General features: G+C 41.9%; 1 protein-coding gene across 28 annotated transcripts in view; it reads right to left on the bottom strand.

Moving 5' to 3' along the window:
• The window catches only part of LOC110523898 (disabled homolog 2), a 30,324-nt gene extending 3,933 nt beyond the window's left edge, over positions 1-26,391 (bottom strand). Inside the window, exons 1-12 of one of the 28 annotated variants that reach the window (XM_090234955.1) lie at positions 26,140-26,239; positions 6,677-6,738; positions 6,541-6,570; positions 3,367-3,624; positions 2,997-3,136; positions 2,749-2,847; positions 2,346-2,477; positions 2,178-2,255; positions 1,845-1,871; positions 1,708-1,758; positions 1,492-1,554; positions 16-633 (exon numbers count right to left, since the gene is read on the bottom strand). In XM_090234955.1, coding sequence (XP_090091081.1) covers positions 16-633; positions 1,492-1,554; positions 1,708-1,758; positions 1,845-1,871; positions 2,178-2,255; positions 2,346-2,477; positions 2,749-2,847; positions 2,997-3,136; positions 3,367-3,502 — 1,344 coding nt within the window. In that variant the 5' untranslated portion in view covers positions 3,503-3,624; positions 6,541-6,570; positions 6,677-6,738; positions 26,140-26,239. Of the gene's footprint in view, positions 1-15; positions 634-1,491; positions 1,555-1,707; positions 1,759-1,844; positions 1,872-2,177; positions 2,256-2,345; positions 2,478-2,748; positions 2,848-2,996; positions 3,137-3,366; positions 3,625-6,474; positions 6,595-6,676; positions 6,739-10,442; positions 10,823-26,139 lie in introns of those variants that run through there. The other 27 variants (XM_090234952.1, XM_021603020.3, XM_090234951.1 and 24 more) reach the window with 27 other exon arrangements.
• Between the last annotated feature and the right edge of the window lie 1,506 nt (positions 26,392-27,897).

Genomic DNA, 27,897 nt, shown 5'->3' with positions numbered 1-27,897 from the left:
TCTATGGAGCTTCACCTTGGCACTCCTCCGACCTCGTCCAGCCTTAGTGCTCTGTGGAGGGGGGCTTATCACAACCGAACCATCCTTGCTAGGACCCACAGGGGCAGGGAGTTGTGGATCGAACATCACGTCATTACAAACGAGAGGGCTTTTCCCAGAAACGTCAAGAAAGGGGTTCTGTGGTGAGTGCACAGATCCCAAACCATTCTGGACAGGAACCCTGCTCTCTTCTGTCATCACTCCCCCTAGTGGCCAATGGCCATTACTGAGAGCCAGGATCATGTTCCTATTGGACAACCCGCTCAACTGCTGACCGAAGTTGTCAGAGTCTTCTGTAAGACCAACGCCACTCCTGATTGGCCTACCCAAGAAGTGAACAGAGCTTTCTTGGTTGTGATTGGTGGAGGGGGCTGAGATCAGAGAATGGGGGGGTGCTGATTGGACAAGGGGGTCATTGCCAAAAGGGTCCGTGTCTGGGGTTGGAAAGAAGCCAAACGTGGAGGAGAAGGGGTTCTCTGTCTGGGGGGTGCCCCAAGGGTTAGGTGTACAGGAGGTGAAGGGATTTCCCTTTATACAGTTCTGATTGCTGTCAACCTCTGCAGACAGATCCAGCAATAGAATATCACTAGTCTCCTGGTTATCAAGGGAGGGAACGAGAGGGAGAGAGAAAAAAATAAAAATCTGTTGCGCTGAAAGAGAGAAGCAACTGTTAACACAGCTAAATGAATAACAAATGACATGACATGAGAAGACGGTTTGATTGATAAAGCAACAGTGGTGATAGCTAAACAAACATTTAAAACAGGATTCAGAAACTCAACTGTAGGAATGTGCTTTGTCAAGGCACCCGCCTTTGTGTCCGAGGGATTACAAGCATTATTCGGAATGTGTTGCCATTTAAGATAGCCAGGATTTGACCTTTGTAATCAATCAAAACTACCTCAAGTTAATGAACATACACTTATTACAGACAGACTTTTACAGAGTTGAGTTTGAGAGCCCTGTATGACATAAGATGGTTTGATTGGTTTAAGGGGTGAAGTTACGCAGTTAAGCTATGGCTTTGGGCGAAAGACTGGCATACATCCACAAGGCAGAACAAAACATCTATGGCCAAGGGTAAGACTGAGCTAGCTAGCACCTGAGAGGAACTTTACCAGAGCTTGAGTAGTCAAAGCCACCTGATTATAACATTGGGGGAAAAGATCCTTGTTTGGAATAGGAAAGGGTGCAAAAAGCCTCCAATATTTAAAATAAAACACCAGCAAGGTAATTTGTCCGTTCTGTCCAAAAAGTTTACTTCGAAGACACGCATGGCATATAACATAATTGCCAACCATTGGCCCTATCCATGTGTAAAGTCTGTGTTACGAGCATTTCCCCCAGCTCTAGCACTTAGGCCTTTTCACATTATGAGTATATTCCCAGAAAAAAAATATATATTCCCATAATGTGTGCACATCCAGTGAACACAACAGCAGGCTAACTTACTGTAGGAGAGTGGATGTCTGGGGGGGTGGACATATCACCAAACAAATCCAGCTGTTGCACCTCCTAAACAAAAACATATCCATTTTAAGCATCTTAAAAATACTGGATGTACCATAAAATGAGACTCAACAGCACATCTACTAGTAGACACTTGTGCCTGGAGAATCCTCTTTGCACTCTTTTACATGCATGATTCCAATATCTTAAAACACTTACTTTGGCAGCGCCAGCCTGGCCATCGATACTGAGCAAGGCATCACCACCATTCTGTAAATGAAAACACAGCAGTAGGAGGTCAAGGATGCAGTACGTTGCAGATGAAGCTTATAGTTAGCCAACATACAGGCACTTACCTCAACTACCGCATTATTACTCCCACCCTGAAAAGATAGTGCAAGAAGAGAAACATAGTGAATATTCCCATTGGAGGAAAGTAATATGTTCTCCATTTACTTATTGGAAGCGATTTGTGTGCGATGAGTCATCTCATCGGTATTGCAATGAAAGCATGGTTTGTGGTGCAGGACTAATGAAGCACTAGGGGGCAGTGTTGACTACAAACATCTGTCACATGACCAAAAATGTTTGGAAACAGGGCTGTACTACCAGAACATAGAAAAACATTTAACAGAAAAGTACCATTTGTATGGCATGCCCTAATGAACAACCCCACCATAGTTATTTACCTTCTGTGAGGCCTCGGACTTCTTCACGTTGAAGATGACCTGGAATAGATCCTTTAGGTCAATGACCAGGGGCTCTGCCTATATGGAGAGGAGATGAATGGAAAAACAGTCAGACAATCAACTACTTGCAACAATCGAACAATCTACGCGTGTCCCCATGCATCTTACCTGCTGGCCAGTCTTTATGGCGAAGAACTGGTGCTGTCCCTCGGCCCCACACACGTAGCCGAAGGCCCTGTTATCCGTTACGTCTCTGGCGATGAATGAGATCTTATTCACTATGTGCTCGTGTTCTATCACCTGAGAGGGAGAGTAGAGAACTGATTTTAAAAACAGTCAGTCTTCAATAAAATATAAACACTTGCATTTAGGCCAACATGGAACCTACTCGTCTGAGATCATGTCCTGTATTTACCTTGTGAAAATGTCTCTACAATTCTCTATTATAGGAATTGTAGTTGTAAAGGTTGGTAGTAATGTTGGTAGTAATGTTGATACTCCCCAGCCACTGAGACATGATAGAGGGATGAAGAGGGATGAACTGTGGATTAGAAAGTCAAACTGTTCTCACCCCTGTTTTCTCATCAATAATCTTGATGCCTGACATGGATATGTTGACCCAGATCCTTTGCTTGTGTTTGCCCTGGGACCGAGAAGCTATTGCCATGCCCTGCAAAGACAACACCACAACACAATGACATACTAACACAGACAGCTCACCACCATATGCACACCCAGAGAGAAATTACCATACAAAATCATATTCAATTTGCTCTTCACTAACGTGTACTGTAGCATCTGCATCCTAATATCTGGTACCTTGAGTTTCATCATGGAGTCCTGGCTCATCTTGTCCCCTCGGGCCTCTGGAACATAGTCGATGCCGATCAGCTTGGCCTTGTACCGCACACCATCACCCTGGAACCTTGACAGTAGGTACTCATCAGTCTTCTCTGGAGCTGGGCAAAGGGAAGGAGAGAAAAGTGAATCATTGGATCGATTGTCACTTTGTCTGGTTGAGAATGCCATTTATAATTCATGACGTAGCCTCAACCATCACACCACAAGACGCATGGAAAGCAAGATGTAAAACTAGACCAAAGGTCAAGTCTGACGAGTCAGAAAAAGTATGTTCTGCCCATTACACCAAATCCCTTACGTAGAGGGAGAGGCCCCTTGCTTATAGTACCTTTCTTCTTCTCTTTCTTAAAGGGGGTCTTGGCTGGTGCTGTGGAGGGTGTGGTGGGAGGGCTGGTTGTGGAGGCGGGGGTGCTGGAGGGGGCAGCCGGGACCACGGGTGCAACGCTCTCCATTTCAGTAGACATGGTGGGGTAGGGGCTAGCCTTACTGGAGTCAGGACAGGTAAACCAAAGACGGCAGCTCCTTGTTCAGGCCAGGGGGTCGACTCAGCAAAGAGACTCAGTACTAGCACATGCTCCGTTATGCCCTGTAGGAGGGAGGGCGAAAGCGAGAAATATAATGCAACTACACTCCGATGTTAAAGAAACTGTCACTAAAAAAGTTAATATTCTGTTAACTCGTACCCAAACAATGTTGTTGACTTGGTCAAAGCATAGAATATCAGTCTAATCGCATTAATATTGTTAATGAAAGGCATATGGCCACAGCATTCTGACACAGAAAGCTGCTTTTTAACATATTAAAGCGGCAATATTCACATAGGAGTCATAGATCTGCCACTCATTGAAAGCGTGTCTAAGAAGTGGTAGCTCTGTTCCATTTCTATGCTTCCCATTCTAAAGTTAAGTTTTGAAGTCTTTCACACCAGCTTCAAAATACTAGATTTTCAGTTATAGCAAATATATTTCACAGTGGTTTAGATGGTACAATGATCCTCTACAAAATACTTGCTCGTTTTGTCCCAAACTGAAAAAAGGCAAACTAGAATTTGAGCAACCGGGAAATGGCAGGGCGATTTCTGCATAGTGCATCTTTAATTTTTTTTTTATTCAGAAAGAAAAGTATCACTCATATTACTAATTATAGGTCATATTTCATAGAAATCAGGAAACACTGGACAATTACTTTAAGCTTTTGGAAAATGTATATAAAGTATGAAATTAAATTTCACATAACAAACTTGTTTACAAAAACATTTGTGATAAAAGAATGATAGAACAAAGACATTACAGCTCCAAACATTTTAAAGATTAACAGCTTCTGCTGGCTTCCGCTACCTGAAATTGTCCCCTAAAAAAGGTTGAGCATCATAAAAAGTAATATCCCTATAATGATCCACAAATGAGGAGCCATGACCCAGTACCTCGTTCTTACTAACCACCCATCATATTGAAGCCTTGCTGTAACCCATTGATAGCCATGCATGTAGGGATGGGAGGTGAGTCAACTCTGTGGGGTCTTTAATTAAGACAATGTGTGCGAGAAAGGAACACCTGGAGGGCATCAGAAACAGCTGCGCAACTAGCCAGGGACACACACACACACACTTCCTCTTTCGAACAGTGCGTCCTGTCAGTCATGTGATTCACATAGGGCAGAGGCCCTGTCCAGTCCAACTCTAGGCTGTCATAAAGCTCTTAGGGTGAGAGGATAGGTGTTCAAATTAAAGCTGTTCCATGTAACCTACAGTGGCTTGAGAAAGTACTCAACCCCCTTGGCATTCTTCCTATTTTGTTGCCTTAACCTAGAATTAAAAAATAAATACAATTTTTTTTTTGGGGGGGGGGGGGGGGGGGGGGGTGTATAATTTGATTTACACAACATGCCTATCACTTTGAAGAAGCGAAATGTATTTTATGAAAAACCAGACAGACAATATAGAAAACTACTCACGCCCCCAAAATCAACACTTTGTAGTGCCACCTTTCTCAGCAATTACAGCTGCAAGTCTCTTGGGGTGTCTAAGCTTGGCACATCTAGCTACTGGGATTTTTGCCCATTCAAGGCAAAAGTGCTCCAGCTCCTTCAAGTTGGATGGCTTACGCTGGTGTAGAGCAATCTTTAAGTCATACCACAGATTCTCAATTGGATTGAGGTCTGGGATTTGACTAGGTCATTCCAAGGCATTTAAATATTTCCCCTAAAACCACTCGTGTTGTTTTAGCAGTATGCTTAGAGTCATTGTCCTGCTGGAAGGTGAACCTCCATCCCAGTCTCAAATCTCTGGAAGAATGAAACATCCTTCACTGTGGGGATGGAATTCCCAGGGTGATGAATTGTTGGGTTTGCACCAGACAGTTTTCCTTGATGGCCAAAAAGAGCAATTTTAGTCTCATCTGACCAGAGTACCTTCTTCCCTATGTTTAAAAAGTCTCCCACATGCCTTTTGGCGAACACCAAACGTGTTTGCTTATTTTTTTTTCCTTTAAGCGATGGCCACTACTTTTTTCCTTTTTTCTGGCCACTCTTCCATAAAACCCAGCTCTGTGGAGTGTACGGCTTAAAGTGGTCCTATGGACCGATACGCCAATTTCCACTGTGGAGCTTTGCGGCTCCTTCAGGGTTCTGATTGGCTTCTGATTAATGCCCTCCTTGCCTGGTCCATGAGTTTTGGTGGGCGGCACCGTCTTGGCAGGTTTGTTGTGGTGCCATATTTTTTAATAATGGATTTAAATGATGCGCCGTGGGATGTTCAAACTTTGATATTTTTTAATAACCCAACCCTGCTTTGTACTTCAACTTTGTCCCTGACCTGTTTGGAGAGCTCCTTGCTCTATGAACGCACCACTTACATTTTTTTTTTTTACTTGTTTTGTAAAATTTCACTTCAACAACTTGGACTATTTTGTGCATGTCCATTACATGAAATCCAAATAAAAATTTAAATTACAGGTTGTAACGCAACAAAAAAAATAAAAATAGGAAAAACACCAAGGGGGATGAACACTTTTTTTTGCAAGGCACTGTAAATCAGGAAACTATGCTCGAGTATAATCCATTGTGATTAACATTGCTCCTCTTTCAGTGTAGTGAAGACAGTATGAGGCAGAGTGAGCCATGGAATACCAAGATATTATGTTAAAGGAACACTCAGCCGTTCTGGTTTTAGAGAACGTAGTGACAGCCTCTTAGGAAGTCACACTCAGCTTGGGTCACCCTATCTGAGGCTAAAAGACAGCTGGATACCACCACACTGTCCATCTGTGTGCAACTTGGTCCTCTGGTTATGGTAGACGACAACATTTGCTATTAACAACTATAGCCACAGTTCATTATTACTAACACCATCACAGCTGTAACTAGGCCCTTCATGACAAAGACAGAAACCGAGCACAGACAGAGTAGCCTACAGTAAAATATAAAGTCAGTGGCCGACCAGTACTGTAAACTGCAAGAGGAGACTTGACTGCCAACACAGAGCTCTGGAACCATCAACACTCACAGCTGGATTAGGGAACAAAATGGCTTCTTTCTGAGAGAGAGAACAAGAGAAACACTACAACAGCACATTATAAAAACCACCATAGGTTGATTTCAGCAGCTAAACACTAAGCATTTATTTTTCATATGACACATACCTTCAGGGGCACTTGCAGATGCTGCGTAGATCGCCGCACTACTGGAAATTGGCCTTGACTGACTATGGCAGAGGAGAGCAAAGGTTGGGAGTGAACAAAGGTTGAGCTATTAAATTAAGTTAATCTTACGCTACCTGGTTGGTGTTTAAAACTGGCCATACGCTCCAGTAATCTCATAACACACAACGCAACATGACAGTAGAGCTTGCAATCCACCCTCAGCAGCTGTAGTCTAAAACCTTAAAAAAGGTGAGAAGACTACAGTGCAAAGGATTGACAATGTATAGTAATGTCCAAGAATGTGACCGAGGCAGGATCGAGAACATAGGCCTACTAAACTCTATTTCTATAAAATATAGAGTGTAACTCAGGAATGAGACATACAAGGTCAAGAACCAATGTTGCCTCAATTTTTCAGCACTGAGCAAATTTCAGGTCTGAGGAGAACAAACTTCCAGCTATACCTTTTGCCAATTAGGCTACTTCATCACAATGTAGGCCTACCAGAGTGGCCTACCATCAAAACAATGGAGAAAATGCACCCCATAACATTTTTTACATGGAAATAGCTGTTCTATCATTCAGCCTCCAGTAGAAGCCAATGTGTGGTGTTAAAGCCTGTCTCAAAATACAACACTGCCCCTTTAAGACAAAAAAATAAATGCTCTTTACTAGACTTGCTTTTCAAAGATGCCTAGAAATGTACACATTTTGTGCTCTTGTAGGAAGCAATCGCTCCCCTATTGCTGACTACAAATGATCTAAAACTGGGTGAATAACTCCAACTAACAAAGGATATGAACAAAATGAGCACATGCCAGTCTCTCAAAACAAGCATCATTGTAATTTAAACCTAATTGCCTGTAAGTCACTCTGGATAAGAGCTTCTGCTAAATGACTAAAATGTAAATGTTATGCCGCACAGGTCTGTGTAGAGTACGGGCTGAGTTGTGCGTGTCAGTGCAATAGTATCCTACTCCGATGTGTTCGGCCTACAACAAATTCTCTTGCATAGTTACTTTTGGTATGTTGCATTGAAAGTGGCTATTGATTCGATCACAATTGCCACAGTGAAGGGAAACGTTGATCACTTTCTAGAGTTTCCCCTGTTGACGCTATAAAGTTAAGTGAAGTTCAATCTTGTGTGCTTTTCTCCGTGGGCTGATATTTCTTCTGCGCCGCAGTCTCGGGCTACTGCTCGCCAGCTTACTAGCGGAGCTTAGAGAGAACATTTCCAAGAACCTCATGTATGACACAGCTCCAGCTGAATTCCCGCCACTCTACATAGAGGCCTCTTGTAGTCCTCTCAGGGTCAGTCTGGGGGGGGGGGGGGGGGGGGGGGGGTGGTTACTCAAAAACAAACAGTCCATTTCCTGAAAACAAGTACAAAGCTGACAGTCCACAAGCTCTTGTAAAACCAGTGCACAGTGACTGCTGAAGAGTAGTTAACATTAACTTGACTCGTCAGGTAAATTCCCCTCTGATGACTGGTAAACACGTTAACATTTAAACTACAGTGGGAGAATGGAAGCCGTTTAAACGATAGTCAAGGCAGCCCCTTTAGAACCCTTTTTCACACTACTGTGCCAACCTGAACATTTATTTTCACATAGTCCTGAACAGGACAGTTCCAGCCACTACAGGGGATGTATAACCAGCCCAGTACACATTTCTTTGGTGAAAAGCCTTGGATGAAATGATTATATAATGACTGTGCTCAGTCCCAGTTGTCCTCAAGCGATTGGACTAGTCCATATTCTATTAGGATAAGAAATAAGCTCTTGGGGACATTTAGTGCATCAGGCCTGTATGTCAATATCACCTTTAACCATCTAAATCAGTGATATAATAACACTTACAAACTGCCATTAGAGAAGTATGCAGCTCTTCTAAACCAAACTAATTTCAGCATGTAAAAGTCAGATGACTTGCTTTGCAGAGCTACAGTGGCAAATGTTGATCTAACATCTTCTTGCAAATCAAGTTTATAATTGCACGCACACTCAAAACGACAGCCAAATCTCGCTCTGCCAAGCAATCATTTGCATTATATGGCTTGCATCACAAGAGCGACAGCACTAAGACAATAAAACGGTCATGCATTGGTTTCTGCTATGAGAGCAGATTTTTTTTGTCGACCTTGAACACACCAAAGTGCATTCAAGGTCTACAGAAATGACTAGAACAGTTTCCCAGTCATCATATGATAGCTGGAGACAGGGTTTGATTGCATCCCCCACTTTAAGACACACGTAACCTTTGGGCCTATCGGTCAACGACTAAATGTTCTCACACTTTACATGTGTTTACCGGGCCTCTATCACAGAGGAAACAATTATGTTCCTAATAGCCGATAAGTTATCAGATAACAAGCAGAGAGGGTTTCCTTTCCAAACCAAATGACTGACTAGATAACCAATCAGATCCCAGATAGCACCACGTGACTGATTGGGTCATCTGTGGATCACAACACACCACAGTGTTTGTGTGTCAAGTCAAAATCCCAAGTAAATGGGCAAGAGGGTTATTGGGATACTGTCAGCCAGGATTGACAGGCTGAACTACCTTTCGGGTGGTGGTTACATTAGGCACATGATGCTAGCTGCTCAGTAACTACCATGGACTGACAGTCCCAGTGACTTTGCCCTAATAAGAGGCCGTGTCAGCAACTTCAGAAAAAAGCTCATTAAAACAACTTCCCAATGTCAGCATGACTAACTAACCTGACAGTAACTGCAGGAAGAGACTGCCCCTAATCTAAGGACAGACAAAAACCATTGGCATCTCCTGAGCAAATACTCAATGCCACAGCTTTAAAAAGGTGAGACAAGGACTAGCCAGCAGCATGGCTATTTGTAATTAGGCATTTTAAACCAGCCAGGGGACCAACTTTCCAAACACTGGATGGTTAAGCTACATCAAGAACACCTACCATATTTTGGATTCTTCAGGCATCTTCAACTAGTTAGGCTGAAGCCATACACATTTTTTTAAAGAAAAGATTTACACTGAGTCAACAGAATGGCTGCAAAAATGGAGAGAGATGTCCCAATCCTGGGCGTTGTGTTGCTTCATTAGAAGGAAAAGTGAAGTTCTATTCAGCACATCTGGAGGAGATCAGGGCATGAATCAGACACTCAATAGGATGGTGAAATACCACAACTGCAGCCTAGACCCACTGTGGATACAGACAGTGGCCGAGGCTACAAAGACTACATTCCGACACCGCCAGGCAACTGTCCACTAGGGATACTAACAAATGCTGTTAGTATCTGACTAATGAGCTATGGTATTTCATATATACGTAAATATCCAGTTATGAAAATGATAAATATGGTGGCGCAATGCAAAGAAACCATGATAACCCATTTTGGTAGGCCCATTTAGACGGCCTTGTTTAACAGATAAACATCTTAGGTCCCAAAACATGATTTTAACGTAGTTTAAATATAATATTCAACAAGTTGTCCCGGAAAAAAAAGAGATCTGTTACTCAGCCGAAGTATCTTTTCAGAAAGCTAAAATAGCGACCTCCCACAATTACCTAGCACTAAACCATTACCTTAGCGACGTGTGCATAGCGCGCACAGCTGGATCTAATGGAAAAATCATGGGGGCTTCTTGGATTTGTTTGATCCAGCATGTAAAATATAATTCCAAATGTATGAATTTCCATTTTAAAGTGAAGCATTCCGTGACAGCGAAACACAAATAGCCTTCCCTGCCTGTGAATTTGTGGATGCGAAAGAATGTGGATGTCACGTACCGTTAACAAGCGCTCCAGACAGAATTCTTCATATTCGAGGTTTCTCTTCCAGTGTTCTGAATGTTATTCAAAAGCTATCTAGACCGGTCAACACGTCTCCTATCCTCTATGAAGGTTGAATCAAACACCGCTTTTTCAGAGATGTGTTTGAATCAGATGTTTTCCGCTAAGAAGTGCCCCAGAACGCGCCGCTATGTGGTGAATTGGTGACTCCCCTACCGCGCACAGGGCTCCTTCTACCTCCCAATTTAACCCCTAGCACGCCAGAACGTCAGGAGGCACGTTGCGCCTGTATAGGCCGCACAACTACACCAATCAATTATGAAACCAATAGGATGATTGCCATGTAACCATTATTTCATTCATCATAACCTGCAATCCGACGGGTTTAGGGTCATGAAATATTGTGTGGATGAAGGGCATTTGGGTGGCGGGCGGGTTGAATAAAGATAAAACAACACATTAGAAAACCATCATGTATCATACATGTATCATTCTTGTGTAATTTATATTGATAGCCTAAAATAATGAAATACAACTAAATGTAGCATTAGTGCATAAGCCTAAATTTTATGCCAAACACCAAATGTTTTTGGGAATGGGGAGAAAAAGTTCATGTTGGAGGCAATAACGACAATGTCAGAGTTTAAGTTGATAAGAGAAAATCTGCAAAAGAGAGGGCCAGAAAAGTCATGCTTGAGAAAGATTTGGTTCAAATGCGCCTAAGGCACTTCAACCGTAGCCTACTATGCAGATTAGTTAAATGGACACTGAAATCTGGACACTGACTGTAAGTCTATAACTTCGAACGTAGCTTTAATGTTAAGTCCATCACAATTAAGCATTTCTTGCAGTAAATTGATACACCAAATGTAGGCAAAATGTTGACTCGGGAACAGGAGGAGAGAAATTTGATGTATTTATTTCAGCATCTTAAGAGAATGGTAATGCAAAGTTGGATGCCATATGTAGAGGTGTTATCTTTATCAGCATCATTAGTTGATAGTAAGTTAATACAACCACATAAAATATGTATCCAAGCCCAACTGAAATCTTATAAGAAACATGTTGGGTCTTTCTCACAGCTTTCTATGTCCTTACAACCGGTCAAACTGATGTTATTTGGACATTTTGCAATGAAAATCTTTCCCGTTTTTTTTGTTGTTAATTAAGCTATTGCGTTTTCTCCCCGGTCCCCAAATGTCTTTGCTCCGCGAAAGAAGCAGAGACGACAGAACAAACTTTACCTATTTGAACTCCACTGAATCAAGGGTTTGTTTAGTATTCTAGGGAAACATATAATGACAGAATATAAGCTGCATGTATCTACTTATAGACGAGTTGATTAACAAATAGCCTACGAAAATGTTGGAAATTATAAGCACTAACATATCTCAATCAGGTATCTCTGACTGTAGCCTACAGCATATTTTCAATTTTAGTTGCATGCATCACTATGCTTTTACAACTCACATCAAACATACTTTCAACCTGCTTTTGCCTTCCGCTTTATACAAATCTGTGGGCCATGTTACTTAGCTATGGGATCTATGTAGCCTAAGCCTATTGGAACATGATCCGATATTTCCTGATGTTCTTTGCAGATTAAAAAATAAATATTTTGCCCACTGCACTACCCCAGGATTGTTTGACCCAGATTTAGTAGGTTTATAGTAGGCTAAAGACAAACATTGTAAATGCAATTTACAGTAAGAGAACATATTTCAGTAAGACATGCTGCTTAGAGTCAAATTTGTCAAAACCTCCATCAGACGAAAAAGAAGAGGACGACAAAAGTATTTCCTTTTCAACCTTACACCTATTGTTCACAATGGGTATGATGACAGTAGAATGTGTTAGTGGATGTGTCCATGCTTGCATACTTTCATGCATGTGTGCTTCCACATGTGTGTTTACATGCATGTGTGTGCGCTAGTGGTCAGCTGTTTGTTAACCAGCACCCGGCAGCAACTGCTAATAACCCATCTGCAACGCCCGACTATGTGTGATGTTTGATTAAATTAAAATCTGAGGCCACCCAATCCTAACCCAATAATATAGAAAATGTGCTATAGGCTAAATCAAAATCAAATCAAATTATATTTGTTAAATCCCCCTGAATACAACCTTAACGTGAAATGCTTACTTACAATCCTTAACCAACAGTGCTGTTAAGAAAAATAAGAGTTAAGAAAACATTTACTAAAAAAAAGAAAGAAAAGAGCAACAATAAAATAACAATAAGGAGGCTATATACTAGTCAATGTGTGGTACAGATTAATCAAGTAATTGGAGTAATATGTACATGTAGGTAGGGGTAAAGTGACTATGCATATATAATAAACAGGAGTAGCAGCAGTGTAAGAAAAGGGGGGGGGGTTTAATGCAAATAGTCTGGTTAGCCATTTGATTAGCTGTTCAGCAGTCATGGCTTGGGTTGGGTGTAAAAGAAGCCTTTTGGACCTAGACTTGGCGCTCTGGTGCCACTTGCTGTGTGGTAGCGGAGAGACCAGTCTATGACTAGGGTGGCTGGATTCTTTGGAAATTATTAGGGCCTTACTTTGACACCGCCTGGTATAGAAGCCTGGTATAGTGGCAGGAAGCTTGGCCCCCGTGATGTACTGGGCAGTACGCATCAACCTCTGTAGCCCTTGCGGTTGGAGGCCGAGCAGTTGCCGTACCAGGTGGTGATGCAACCAGTCAGGATGCTTTCGATGGTGCAGCTGTAGAACCTTTTGAGGATCTAAGGGCCCATGCCAAATCTTTTCAGTCTCCTGAGGGGGAATAGGCATTGTCGTGCCCTCTTCACTACCGTGTTGGTGTGCTTGGACCATGTTAGTTTGTTGGTGATGTGGACACCAAGGAACTTGAGGCTCTCAACCTGCTCCACTGCAGCCCCGTCAATGAGAATGGGGGCGGGCTCCGCACTCCTTTTCCTGTAGTCCACAATCACCTTCTTTGTCTTTATCACGCCATAAGAAGTTAAAGGTCTTGCTCACATTGGCTACGGTGAGTGTGTTCAAACAGTCGTTAGGAACAGCTGGTGCTCTCATGCATGCTTCAGTGTTGCTTGCCTCGAAGTACGCATAGAAGTCATTTAGCTTGTCTGGTAGGCTTGTGTCACTTGGCAGCTCGCGGCTTGCTTCCCTTTGTAGTAGGTAATAGTTTGCAAGCCCTGCCACATCTGACAAGCGTCGGAGCCGGTGTAGTATGACTCAATCTTAGTCCTGTATTGATGCTTTGCAAGTTTGATGGTTCGTCGGAGGGCATAGCTGGATTTCTTATAAGCGTCCGGGTTTGAGTCCCAGTCCTTGAAAGCGGAAGTTGTACTCTTTAGGTCAGTGCGGATGTTGCCTGTAATTTACGGCTTCTGGTGTGGGTATGTACGTACGGTTACTATCATCGATGTACTTATTGATGAAGCCGGTAACTGATGTGGTGTACTCCTCAATGCCATCGGATGAATCCCGGAACATATTCCAGTCTGTACTAGCATAACAGTCCTGTATCTTAGCATCCGCGTCATCTGACCTCTTCCATATTGAGTGAGTCACTGGTGTTTCCTGCTTAAGTTTTTGCGTGTAAGCAGGAATCAGGAGGATAGAATATGGTCCGATTTGTCAAATGGAGGGTGAGGGAGAGCTTGGTATGTGTCTCTGTGTGTGGAGTAAAGCTGGTCTAGAGTTTTTCCCCTCTGATTGCACATGTAATATGCTGGTAGAAATTAGGTCAAACGGATTTAAGTTTCCCTGCATTAAAGTCCCCGGGCCACTAGGAGTGCCGCCCCTGGATGATACTTTTCTTGTTTGCTTATGGCCGTATACAGCTCGTTGAGTGCAGTCTTAGTGCCAGCATCGGTTTGTGGTGCTTAATAGAAAGCTATTAAAAATATAAATTAAAACTCTTGGTAAATAGTGTGGTCTACAGTTTATCATGAGATACTCTAACTCAGGCGAGAAAAACCTTGAGACTTCCTTTATATTAGATTTTGCACACCAGCTGTTATTGACAAATAGACACAGACCACCACCCCTTGTCTTACCAGAGGCAGCTGTTTTGTCTTGCCAACGCACATAAAACCCAGCCAACTGTATATTATCCATGTCATCGTTCAGCCACGACTCAGTGAAACATAAGATATTACAGTTTTTAATGTCCCGTTGGTAGGATTGTCTTGAACAGAGGTCATCCAGTCTATTCTCCAATGATTGTACGTTGGCCAAGGATGGTAGGATGGTAGAGGCGAGTTACCCACTCGGCGACAAATTCTCACAGGGCACCCGGACCTGCGTCCCCTGCATCAGCGTCTTTTCTTCCTGCAAATGATGGGATTTGGACTCAGGTATCTGCAGTAAATCCTTCGCATCCGACTCATTAAAGAAAAAACCTTTGCCCAGTTTGAGGTCAGTAATCGCTGTTCTGATATCCAGAAGCTATTTTCAGTCACAAGAGACGGTGGCAGAAACATTATGTACAAAATAATTTACAAACAACGTGGAAAAACACACAAAATTAGTTAGGAGCCCGTTAAACGGCAGCCATCTCCTCCGGCTCCATTTTGGCTCCCTAAAAACTTGAGACATCTGTGGCATTGACTCTAAAATTGCACATTTTAGAGTGGCCTTTTATTGTCCCCAGCACAAGGTGCATTTCTGTAATGATCATCCTGTTTAATCAGCTTTTTGATATGCCACACCTATCAGAGGGATGGATTATCTTGGCAAAGGAGAAATGCTCACTAACAGGGAGAGTAATACGCTTTTTGTGCTTATGGCACATTTCTGTGGAAAAAAAAATTAACTCATGAAACCAACACTTTACATGTTGCTTTTATAATTTTGTTCTGTGTGGTTCTCTTTCATCTCTGCTTCTTTCTTGGAGCAGAGACGGATGAGTACCAGTGATAAAATGCAATAACTCAAAAGAAACGGGAATGATTTTCTGTGCAAAATGTCATCAGTTTGATCATTTGTAAGTAAATAGAAAGCTGTGAAAACGACCCAACGTGATTCTGATAAGATTTCTTTTGGGCTTGGATGCATATTTTATGTGTTTGAGATAGCCTACTTTCAGCATTTATGATACTAATTAAGATAGTACCTCTAGGCTACAGATGGTATCTAACTGTGTATTAGCATTGCCATGTGTGCTCCCTCTCCGGCCTCTAGGTCACCAGGCTGCTCGTTATGGCGCATACCTGTCACCATCGTTACGCGCACCTGCACGTCATCAGACTCACCTGGACTCCATCACCTCCCTGATTATCTTCCCAATATATGTCACTTCCTTTGGTACCTTCCCCAGGCATTATTGTTTCTGTTCCAGTGTATTGTCTGTGCGTTATTTGTGTTTCTTGTTTTGTATTTAGTTGCGTTTACTTATTATAATAGTCACTCCCTGAACTTGCTTCCCGACTCTCAGCACACTCGTTCCAAGCATTATTTCAAGACGCTGAAGAAAATAAACTATGTTTCTCCACTCCTGTTCCTAAATAGTTGAAAGTTGCTAATTAGCTAAACTGCTAAAGTTGTCCATGATGAAATTTGAACTCACAACCAAATATTTTCCAAACATTACTTTTCTGGACCTCCCTTCTCTTTATTTTCAACTCTCCATTTTGCAGTTTTTATCTCATTAAATTGAACTCCGTCATTGTCCTTCTTGCCTCCATGGATCTATGTTAACTTTTTTTGCACGTTCCCAAAAGCATTTGGCGATTGGCGTGTAGGCTTTTAGGCACTCATACAGTTAGGCCCTACATTTTAGGCTTACCTGCTGATGCTAGATAGCCTCAAATAATGAATGAAAAAACTCAATGTAGCCTATAGGTATAAATTCCACAATAATTATATAATTATGATAGGCTACATTTATGGATTTTTAAGGTATTATTTCTTTATTCAACCCGCCACTAGTGATCCGCTGGTTGACTCATAACCCGCGGCCTCCGTGACTGCGGGTTATGAGTCAACTTGTGATGCGCATGTCCAGATTAGCCTCAGGGGACAGAGCTGTGCAGAGCAGGGGAGACAATAAGACAGAGAAAAGCCTTCCTTCCTGGCTAGGTTTCCTGTGTAGTTCTGCTGACAGAGGGTGTTATTTAGGAGGAAAAAGGGAGAAGAGCCTCTCTGAACCAGATCATTGACAAGCCAAGGAAGAACTTATTTTCCTTTTTTCCTGTCACCTCTGGAATGCATAGCCAGTCGTTGCATCCCAAATGGCACCCTATTCCCTATAGTGCACTACTTTGGGCCAGAATCCTATTGGCCCGGGTCAAAAGTGTTCTGGTCAAGATTTGTGCACTATAAAGGGAATAGGGTGCCATTTTGGATGCACCAAATCAGGCTCAGTGAAGTGGATCAGCCCGTTTCTGCTATGTTAACCCATCACATATGATACAGGGGTACTGCATTAAATTATGTGCAGCTTATAAAGGCTTCGTAAACACTACATAAATGTGTCACAAATCATAAAGGGTTCATAAATGTAGCATAACTGTGTGACATAACCACTAATGTAAAATGTGACATAAACTTATGCTTTATAAAGCGTGGCATAAGCACCACTTATTAAAGGCTTTATAAATCATATTAAATGGAGGGTTCATAAAGCATTTATAACCTTGTCCTTAATCTTGGTAGAGCATTGCAATGCCAGGATAGTGGGTTCGATTCCAAAATTCGGTAAGACAGATTTAAGTTTCCCTGCATTAAAGTACATTTAAAGAGCGCCATCTCTGGTTGAACGTTTTCCTGTTTGCTTATTGTGGAATACAGCTCATTCAGTGCGATCTTAGTGCCAGTATTAGTCTGTGGTGGTATGTAGACAACTACACAAATACAGATGAAAACTCTCTAGGTAGATAGCTTAGTCTACAGCTTATCATGAGATACTCTACCTCAGGAGAGCAAAACCTTGAGACTTCCTTAAATATCATGCACCAGCTGTTATTTACAAAAAATACATAGACCACCGCCCCTTGTCTTACCAGGCGATGCTGTTCTATCCTGCCGATTCAACGTATAACCTGCCAGCTCTATGTTGATAATGTCGTCGTTCAGCCACTACTCCGTGAAGCATAAGATATTACAGTTTTGAATGTCCCGGTGGTATTTTAATCTTCCATGTGGGTCATCGATTTTATTTTCCAAAGATTGCACCTTTGCTAGCAGAATGGAAGGAAGTAAGGGTTTATTCGATCGCCTACAAATTCTCAGAAGGCAGCCCAGCCTCCGGGCCCTTTTCTCCCGCCTTCTCTTCACGCAAATGCCTGTTCCCTGGTAAGCAGCATATCATTCACGCCGGGCTCGTCGGACTCGTTAAAGGAAAAAAAAGGATTCTGCCAAACCGTGGTGAGTAATTTTCAGTCATAAGAGACGGTAGCAGCAACATTATGTACAAAATAAGTTTGAAAAATAAGTTACAAACAACGCAAAGAAACAAACAAAAAAACACAATTGGTTAGGAATACGTAAAACTTCTTCTTTGTTCCCCTGCGCCATCTTGCGACTGCACTTGAAGAAACTTTGAAAGTTCTTGAAATGTTCCGTATTGACTGACCTTAATGTCTGTTCTTGCCATAATATGGACTTGGTCTTTCGTAAACCACCCAGTGGAGGCTCCGCAGAGGAGGAAGGGGAGGACCAAAAAAGTAATAATTTTTCAAATTAAATAAAATATTATTGGTCACAAACACATGATTAGCAGATGTTAATGTGAGTGTAGCGAAATGCTTGTGCTTCTAGTTCCGACAGTGCAGTAATATCTAACATGTAATCTAACAAATTCACAACAACTACCTTATACACACAAATGTAATGGGATGGAATAAGAATATTTGCATATAAATATATGTATGCGCGATGGCCGTGCGGCATAGGCAAGATTCAATAGATGGTATATAATACAGTATATACATATGAGTTGAGTAATGTAGGATATGTAAACATCATTAAAGTGGCATTATATAAAGTGACTAGTGATACCTTTATTAAAGTGTCCAGTGATTTGAGTCTATTTTGGCAGGAGCCTCTCTATGTTAGTGATGGCTGTTTAACAGTCTGATGGCCTTGAGATAGAAGCTGTTTTTCAGTCTCTTTGTCCCAGCTTTGATGCACCTGTACTGACCTCGCCTTCTGGATGATAGCGGGGTGAACAGACAGTGGCTCGGGTGGTTGTTTTCCTTGATGATCTTTTTGGCCTTGCTGTGACATCGGGTGGTGTAGGTGTCCTGGAGGGCAGGTAGATTGCCCCCGGTGATGCGTTATGCAGACCGCACTACCCTCTGAAGAGCCTTGCAGTTGAGGGCGGTGCAGTTGCCGTACCAGGCGGTGATAGAGCCCGACATGATGCTCTCGATTGTGCATCTTTAAAAGTTTGTGAGGGTTTTAGGTGACAAGCCAAATTTCTTCGGCCTCTTGATGTTGAAGAGGCGCTGTTGCGCCTTGCCTTCTTCACCACGCAGTCAGTGTGGGTGGACCATTTCAGTTTGTCCGTGATGTGTACGCCGAGGAACTTAGAACTTTCCACCTTCTCCACTTCTGTCCTGTCGATGTGGATAGGGGGGTGCTCCCTCTGCTGTTTCCTGAAGTCCACGATCATCTCCTTTGTTTGGGTTTAGATAAAACTATGTTAAATATATTCATGTCACCAAATATTGATTAAATTACACTTTTTTACAATGAAGGTCAACAGTAACTTCAACAGCGCTGTCTGGGGTAGCACCATGGTGCAGCCGGAGGACAGCTAGCTTCCGTCCTCCTCTGGCTACATTGACTTGACTACTAAACTTAGGAGGCTCGTAGGCCTCACCCCCTTCCATAGACATTCATAATAATTATGACCACTTCCGGAGGACATCCATCAACCAATCAAAGCTTTTGCAGTATGAACTGACATGTTGTCCAACCAATCAGAGCATTTGGACCAGAGAATGAACCTATTGAGTTGTGTTGGGATTGTGCCGCAGAACATTTTGGGGGTTCTATTGTTGAGAACCTTGGTGACATTGTTGGATAGAGATTACGAGTAAAAAGTGATAAATCAGTTGTAAAAAGGATTTATATGATCTTTGATGGGACCAGTTTTTCCTAATCAAGTTTTAAAATATATATATTTTTAATAACATATATTATTAAATTCAAATTTGTTCGTTTTTTTCAAATTACAGGAGACTGTTTGTTGTTTCCTTGATTTTATAACTTCATTTTTGTGTCCAGTTAGTGCAATTTATTTAAATTTACCTTGCTAACTTCAGTAGCTAGCTAGCTACCAGCGCGAGTGTCCAGTTTTCTGTGCCAGAATGGCCAACGCTGACGAAAATGTTGTGGACTTTTGGTTGAAGAACCCCTTTCATTTTCTGGTGTACACGGAAAAGGTGCGTATTAAAAGCAAGGGTCGACCTCTACCTGAGATCAGTTTCATGGAGAAGGATGAAAAGGTGAGAGCGTTCAGTACCACCTGACGTCAAAAGTATAGCTGGTTAAGAGCTTTTCATCAAGCCGCCTGTATTGCTGGCCTTGTCTGCGTTTTTGGGCATGCAATCATTTGCTTTTAGAGGACACGAGATGGAAAGTTCCGCCGACAAGCGCAACAACAAGCAGCTTGCACCGGTAATTGCACGTTACGATGCTTTACTTGCTGAACATATCGAACTTTCGACTGTCTTTTATGGGATGTCGAAAAGAATTCCGAATGATGTGATTGCTTCCATCGCATCATCCATTAAAAGATTATTGAGAGAGTTTGACGCAGCGCACTTTTTCGCGTGCGCTCAAATTGGCTTTCCACTTTCCTCCGGTATTTATTTAGCAAAGATAATAACACATAATCACTCCGGGCAGACACAAGCAAAAACGAATTATATACATGTTGCAGCAGCCTAGGCTACACCTAAACATTAGAAATCTGACATGCTTTATGGGATGAAAACGAGACCATTTTTCAGTCTCATCAAACTGTAGTCTACTAATAAGAGCAGCTGCATACAGCCTATGCGCCCTGTCAATCTGGTCAGGATAAACTAATTGGTAACGTTATGTATTTATTATAGTCCATTTGTGTGTCAGGAGAAAATGTAATTGTGATCAAATTGAGTTTATATTCAAAATTGGGCTGGCTAGGATGCCTATACGTTTTTAATCCATAATGCTTTACTGGAATTAATGAATCAACATAATAGTGATGACGGTTGTGAGCAAATGTTTTGTAAGGCCTACAGTTGCATAGGCCTGCATGATGCAAACATACATAAAGCAAGCTCAGCCCTGTGAGTTATATTGTCTATCAGTTGTTTTCTATGTGTCTGGGTAGAGGAAATCCCCCTCCTAATCTAGTCTAAATATAATTTAAATGAACAAATGTAAGGTAGCTGCAGTTTGACAGGGTTTTCACCCCCACAGGTCCAGGAGTTTGTTTCGGGAGTAAAAAAAAAACTTGATTAGGAAAAACTGGTCTCATTATCATTTTACAACTGATTAATCACTGTCATACCTTATAGGGTCCAGAGTTTTCCTATTTAGGTTAACATATAAGGGAAAAATTACCCCACCGCTCTGGGACCTGTGCCACCAGTCTGCTTGCAGTTATCAGTTGTCATTAGGCATGTGAATGATCAGGGCTTTACTCAGGAACGTTTCTTGGGTTACTTTGATGTGTCAAGTGGACGAGATGCGCAGTCTGTGTTTGACTTTATAGTTGTCCAAACCTACGATGGCGCAGCTGTAATGGAATGTATCTGCTATTTGACTACTCCACTCCACTACCTTTGTCAACTTTCTCCTGACATGAACTCATATGCCCAACTCATCCACTGGCACATTGAATGTTTCCCCTCCAAGCACTGTGAGTACCCCTATACATTTTTTTGTCATTACTGTATGTAGAGTCAATCACATTATTACACATCAATGATTTTACTCCTTGCCTGGACTAACTCATTCTTAGCTCTTTTGTCTAACTGTGTAGTGTGTTGTGTTATTGTTTTTTGTCTTCCCTGTCAAATCCTATCCTGCACTGGTCAAGTCTCTGAACACCTCAACTCATGCCTCATACCCTCATTCATTCACTGCTGTGATCCCTTTCCAACACTGTAAGTAGCCCTCTCATGTTTTCATTAAATGCTTTAGGTTAAAATAATTGGTCTTTGATGATTTTTGAAACACACTTTGTCATCTCCGTGCGTTACGCACCTATACCGTGGGTCTCCCATCCTCCTCAATATTCAAGTCACCAGCCTCCACTGATACCACCCCTACCTTGTCACAACACAACTGATAGGCTCAAACGCATTAACATGGAAAGAAATTCCACAGATTAACTTTTAACAAGGCACACCTGTTAATTGAAATGCATTCCAGGTGACTACCTCATGAAGCTGGTTGAGAGAATGCCAAGAGTGTGCAAAGCTGTCATTAAGGCAAACGGTGGCTTTTTGAAGAATCTCAAATATAACAATTTTTAAAATTCAGACTTTTTTGGTTACTACATGAATCCATATGTGTTACTTCACAATTCTGATGTCTTCACTATTATTTTACAATGTAGAAAACAGCAAAAATAAAGAAAAACCCTGGCAATGAGTAGGTGTGTCCAAACATTTGACTGGTACTGTATGTGTTATAAATGACCAAAGGAGTCTGACTTTAAATTGGCACGTGATATACAGTCTTTATCGATGTGTCAGGAATGACCGAAGGTGTCTCACTTCAAATGAAGTATTACAGGACACTACATAAGGTGTCAATGAATAGGTTATTCATGTTCTGATGATTTATGAAAGACAGCCACAAAGTCGTAATCATGGCAAAATTCTGCGCATTTCAACCATTTCTCTTCTTAACATATGAATTTTAAACCCAACTCTAACTAATGAAGGACAAGGTTGTTGCGTTGGTCCAACAGACATTCCGACGCATTTGGGCGGAAGTGTCTGGGAACGCGATTAGGTGGAATGCGACTGACATGACTTTACTTCAGATCGTGTGCCACCCTTTAATAAAGTACATGTTTATATCATATTCGACACAAGTGGCTTATGTGACATTTGACATTGGTGATTATGTCACACAGTTATGTCACATGTATGAACCCTTTATAAAGCATGACATATGGTCATAGATGCTTTGTAACACATTTACACAAGTATTTATGAAGGCATTAGGAAGGCTTTATAAATAATTTAATGCGGGACCGATACAGGTTTGGGAGGACTGACCTCAGCAATAGATAAAGAATCTTTATAAAACAGACTTGGATGCATGTGTGCGCTTGTGTACACGTAGGGTATTCTCATTGTAGACACAAAACAATGCCTCGTGACATTTGTCAATCATTGATGACTCAAAATTCAAAAAAAGGCACTCACACATCTGAGCTAACTTTGTGCAGGTGCATGGTAACAGTTGAATGAGATGAGAAAAAAAAAGAAGAAACCCGCACACTGCTACAGTAGCATCAGTGCTCTTTATTAAGTTACATGTATCGGCCTCGAGGTCTTCGTTAGAGCTTTTTGTTTTCTCTCAAAGTCATCCTTCTGCTTCCACTATGGCCCTGTTTCAATGACACAGGTGTCAGGAAAAATGGTTGTTTCATATTTCAGTTGAATATGAATCACTTCCTTTCTATTTAGTTGAGTGCAACACCCAATCACAAAATCACTTGCCTATTGGGACACTTCTGACCGCAAAGAAGTGTCCCAACTTCCCTGTCTAGTCCCTAGGGTCATCATGGTCACGACAGAGATTGCAGCTACATACAGAGTTGCTGAGATACAGAGTGGAATCCACATCATGTGATGAGTAACACTTCCATTTCATCTTTTCATACCAAAGGTACACTATATATAGAAAAGTATGTGGACACCCCATCAAATTAGTGGATTTGGCTATTTCAGCAACACTCGTTGCTGACAAGTGTATAAAATCGAGCACAGCGCCATGCAATCTCCATAGACAAACACTGGCAGTAGAATGGCCTTACTGAAGTAACTTTCAACATGGCACTGTCATAGGATGCCACCTTTCCAATAAGTCAGTTCGGCAAATTTCAGCCCAGCTTGAGCTGCTCCGTAAGTGCTGATATTGTGAAGTGGAAACGTCTAGGAGTAGCAACGGCTCAGCCGCGAAGTGATAGGCCGCACAAGCTCACAGAACGGGACTGCCGAGTGCTGATGTGCGTAGCACCTAAAGATTGTCTGTCCTCGGTTGCAACACTCACTACCGAGTTCCAAACTGCCTCTGGAAGCAACGTCAGCAAAATAACTGTTTGTCGGGAGGTTTATGAAATGGGTTTTCATGGCCAAGCAGCCGCACACAAGCCTAAGATCACCATACGCAATGCCAAGCATCAACTGGAGTGGTGTAAAGCCTGCCTTCATTGGTCTCTGGAGATGTGGAAACGCATTCTCTGGAGTGATGAATCACGCTTCACCATCTGGCAGTCAGGCTAGGCCCCTTAGTTCCAGTGAAGGGAAATCTTAACGCTACGTCATACAATGACAGTCTAGAAGCTTCTGTGTTTCCAACTTTGTGGCAACAGTTTGGGGAAGGCCTGTCTCAGCATGACAATGCCCCGGTACACAAAGTCACCTCGGGAGGTGGTTAGACTGTTGGGCCAGTAACTGAAAGGTTGCTAGATCGAATCCCTGAGCTGACAAGGTAAAAATCTGTTGTTCTGCCCCTGAACAAGGCAGTTGACCCACTACTTCTAGGCCGTCATTGTAAATAAGAACTGACTTGCCTAGTTAAATAAAGGTTCAAAAACAAAATGTAAAAACATAGAACATCTTTGGGATGACTTGGAACCCTAACTGCGAGTCGGGCCTAATCGCCCAACATCAGTGCCCGACCTCACTAATGCTCTTGTGGCTGAATGGAAGCAAGTCCCCGCAGCAATGTTCCAACATTTAGTGGAAAGCCTTCCCGCCAAAGAAGAGGCTGTTGTAGCAGCAAAGGGGGGACCAACTCCATGTTAATGCCCATTTTGGAATGAGATGTTCGACTAGCAGGTGTCCACATACTTTTGATCATGTAGTGTATTCATGTAGTGTACTAGCCAATTGCCCTGTCCACAGCAGAGCAGCTGACTCATATATACCACCGGAAGGCTTGAGTCCCTGAGAGGAACAATGTGAGGAGTGAATCCTGGCATCACGTCTGGCCACCAGACCATAGCGTCGGCCTGGACCCAAAGTAACCAATCAGACCACATTTTGGACCCAAAAGAACCAATCAGACAACAGCCTGAACCCAAAGGAACCAATAAGACCACAGTCTGGACCAAAGGGAACCAATCAGACCAATCTGACCGCAGCCTGGACCCAAAGGAGACAATTAGCTCCTCTCCGAGTCCATAATTAAGGGAGTCTTCTTCCTTTGGCCTTTTTTCATTCAGTGTTCTGTGCCAGGGGAGTTTCTCCTGAATGTTGACTTTGATTCCTGGACTGGTCTATTGTCTGAATGGGTCCCTTGGTCCTTATGGAAGACAAACAGAATGTAAAACAGCATAGTAAAACATTTGACTATATCTATTGTTATTCTTTCTGAAACGGTTATTATTTTCTCACTTTCTTACTTCTTTTGCGTAGTGATTTTTCTACGTACATACGTCAGTGCTCAAACTCTGTCCTCCCCCTCAAAAACAGGAAGTCTTTCTAGTGAAGAGAAACATTGACCAAGCAGCACCTTGCCTCCCCTCTGGCTTCCTGAGAATGCTGGGAGGAAACTGGCCGCAGGGGCAGAGTGGGAGAAAAACTGTGACTTCAGCACATATTTCTGCCTCTCAGGCAGGACCTGAGACACCACACACATATGCATTCACAGCACGCACGCACATACACATGCACACACACACAGTGCCCATGCATGTACAGTACGGCATACACACACACATGAGCGCGCGACCTGGCCAGATGCCCTCTGGACTACCTCTCTCTCTGCCAGTCGTTTATCACAGCCTGGGGAAGAGAGAAAGAGGGGAGAGGGCAGGCCCCAGATTGACTGGATTTTTTTTGGGGGGGGGGGGGGGGGGGGGGTTTGACTTGTGTTTTGTTTAAAGAGTTGCGAGCAACTCGCTGCTAACTCAGCATAAATTGCTGGCAGCTTGGGCTGGGAGTTTTCTGTTTTTATTTCTGGTTTTGTTTTCTCAGATCTGGAGAAATTAGGTTGGGAACACTAGGTACACACTCACACAGTACCACAGACATATAGAACATGAGTACAGCACATACAACACATTGATTATACACATAGCAATACTAACAATAAATATGTGACCAACATTTCTTCAACATGTGACTCTTTAAATAATCCACCTTCAAATCAATATTGATCAAATCAAATCACAACTTTTGTCACCTACGCTTAATACAACTGGTGTAGGCTTTATCATGAAATGTTTGCCTACGAGCCCTTCCCAACGGTGCAGAGTTTAAAAAAGAAGAATAAAAATAAAAATAGTAACACAAGGAATAAAATACACAAGAATGAAGCTATATACATGGAGTAGCAATACCAGATCAATGTGCAGAGGTACGAGGTATTTGAGATATGAACATGAAGGCAGGGTAAAGTGACTAGGCATCAGGATAGATAATAATAAGAGTAAAATAAAGAACAGAATAGCAGCAGCAAAAGATGAGTGATCAAACTAGACTTAAACAGACCCCTTTAGTTTAAAAGAACTTCATCCAATAGCCTACCTTGCTGACTGTCTGAGCTTTTCACTCTCTTGCCCCACATCTCTTGATCTCTCCTCATTTATCTAAACACAGCAAACTCCTGCTTCCTGTTGGAATCACATGACTGCTAGATCATTCCGTGGAACATTGTGAATATTCTGAAATGTTCTTAGAAGCTAACTTTTTTTTGTTCGAGGCTATGTTTTAACATACTGTACATATTGTACTTTTGTCATGTTGCACAATAGGCCCTACTGTGGTTTCCCCATAAATGTTCTAGGATTACAAGAGTGCAGTTTTTTTCCCAGAGTGATTTCAACGTTTTTAACTCAAAAGCCACTTTAATGCATCATGGATTCACGTTCACAGTTCCAGACGGATCAAGGCAAAATGCTCTCCTGTTTTCAGATGTGTCTAGTGTTGCCATCTTGTGGGCGTTTATTGAAACAACAAGCACTACAGAACCACACATGGCCCTGTTTGTGGGAGACAGATTTGGGGCTGGTTTCCCAGGTACAGATTAAGCCTAGTACTGAACTAAAAATAGTTTAATTGAGAATCTTCCTTTAGAATGCTTTCCCAGAATGCTGTCTGGGAAACTGGTCCAAAATGTTTGGTGGACTGTTATGTCAATAGTTATGTTTCCATCCAATTGGATCAGATCTTCATGCAAATATTCTTAAATATCACAAAGAAAATATGTGTTTTCCCACCAGTGGTGTTTCAAGCAAACGGATTTGTGAATAAAAGTCATGATGGGAGACGACATAGTGCACACAATTTTTTTTTACCTTTTCGCTTAAGTTTCCAGTTACCGAAAAAAAATCTGAAATTCAATGTGTTTCCAACACATTTTCAACTACTTACAGTTTTGTCACAAAAACTGTTGCGTTAAATAGAAAATGTGTCTACTCTGGTCTTGACACGTGTGCTCTAGCCAACAGCTCGCAGATACAGTGCAGGTGTACATGATGGAAGTATTATGGATAAGAGCGAAAATATTTGTATTTGTCAACTGGTAGTCAAGCATCAATCAACATGTCACCAACATAATACCGTTGATATTCATTGGAAAGCAGCATCAAGATCACATTTCAACACCCTGTGAAGTTCATCATAATTAATTTAATCATCGCGTGACTTCAAGTTTACGTAGATATTATGGTTATTATATAAATATTAAAGGCCTTTCTGCTTCAATTCTTGCATAATTCATTTTACTGACACAAAAAGATCCCACCATGTCAAACGAACACATTATATCAAAAAGAAAGGAGGATGCCTTTATTTGTATGGCATGTTCAATAGAAACAAAGTTTTACAAATCCGATGCGTTTCGGCTGCATGGCCTTCGTCAGGGAGTACAAATAAATAAATGTCCTCTTTTGAACAGCTTTTCCAATTAGCCCTAATTGGAAGAGGGAGTGGTTACAAAATTGATTGGACACACCTAGGAAGCAATACTATACACATTAAAAAGTGAAATACTGTAGCTATGTTATCATAAAAATACAACTCCAAGCTAGAAGTATCAGGACACTTAGAAAGGTAGTTCTAACCTTAAATATGACTGGGAGAAGTGTCAAGAATAAGAAAGCAATATATTCCATAGTACACTAGAACACAGCAAAACATGAACAACAACAGTCTAAACATAGCGGAGGGCAATTAAGCAAAAAGTCCACTAGATGACAGCAAATGGACCTATCACGACCCTACAGGAAGGGGGAGAAATCCATATCTTCATTTAAACCAGGGTATTTAGTGGCCTGTAGTTTG

This window comes from Oncorhynchus mykiss, chromosome 5 (genome assembly GCF_057628025.1).
Source record: "Oncorhynchus mykiss isolate SJ-2025 chromosome 5, ASM5762802v1, whole genome shotgun sequence".
In the NCBI taxonomy this organism is placed as follows: domain Eukaryota; kingdom Metazoa; phylum Chordata; class Actinopteri; order Salmoniformes; family Salmonidae; genus Oncorhynchus; species Oncorhynchus mykiss.
The sequence above is the reverse complement of the archived record's forward strand: the minus strand, read 5'-3'. Positions and strand labels throughout refer to the sequence as shown.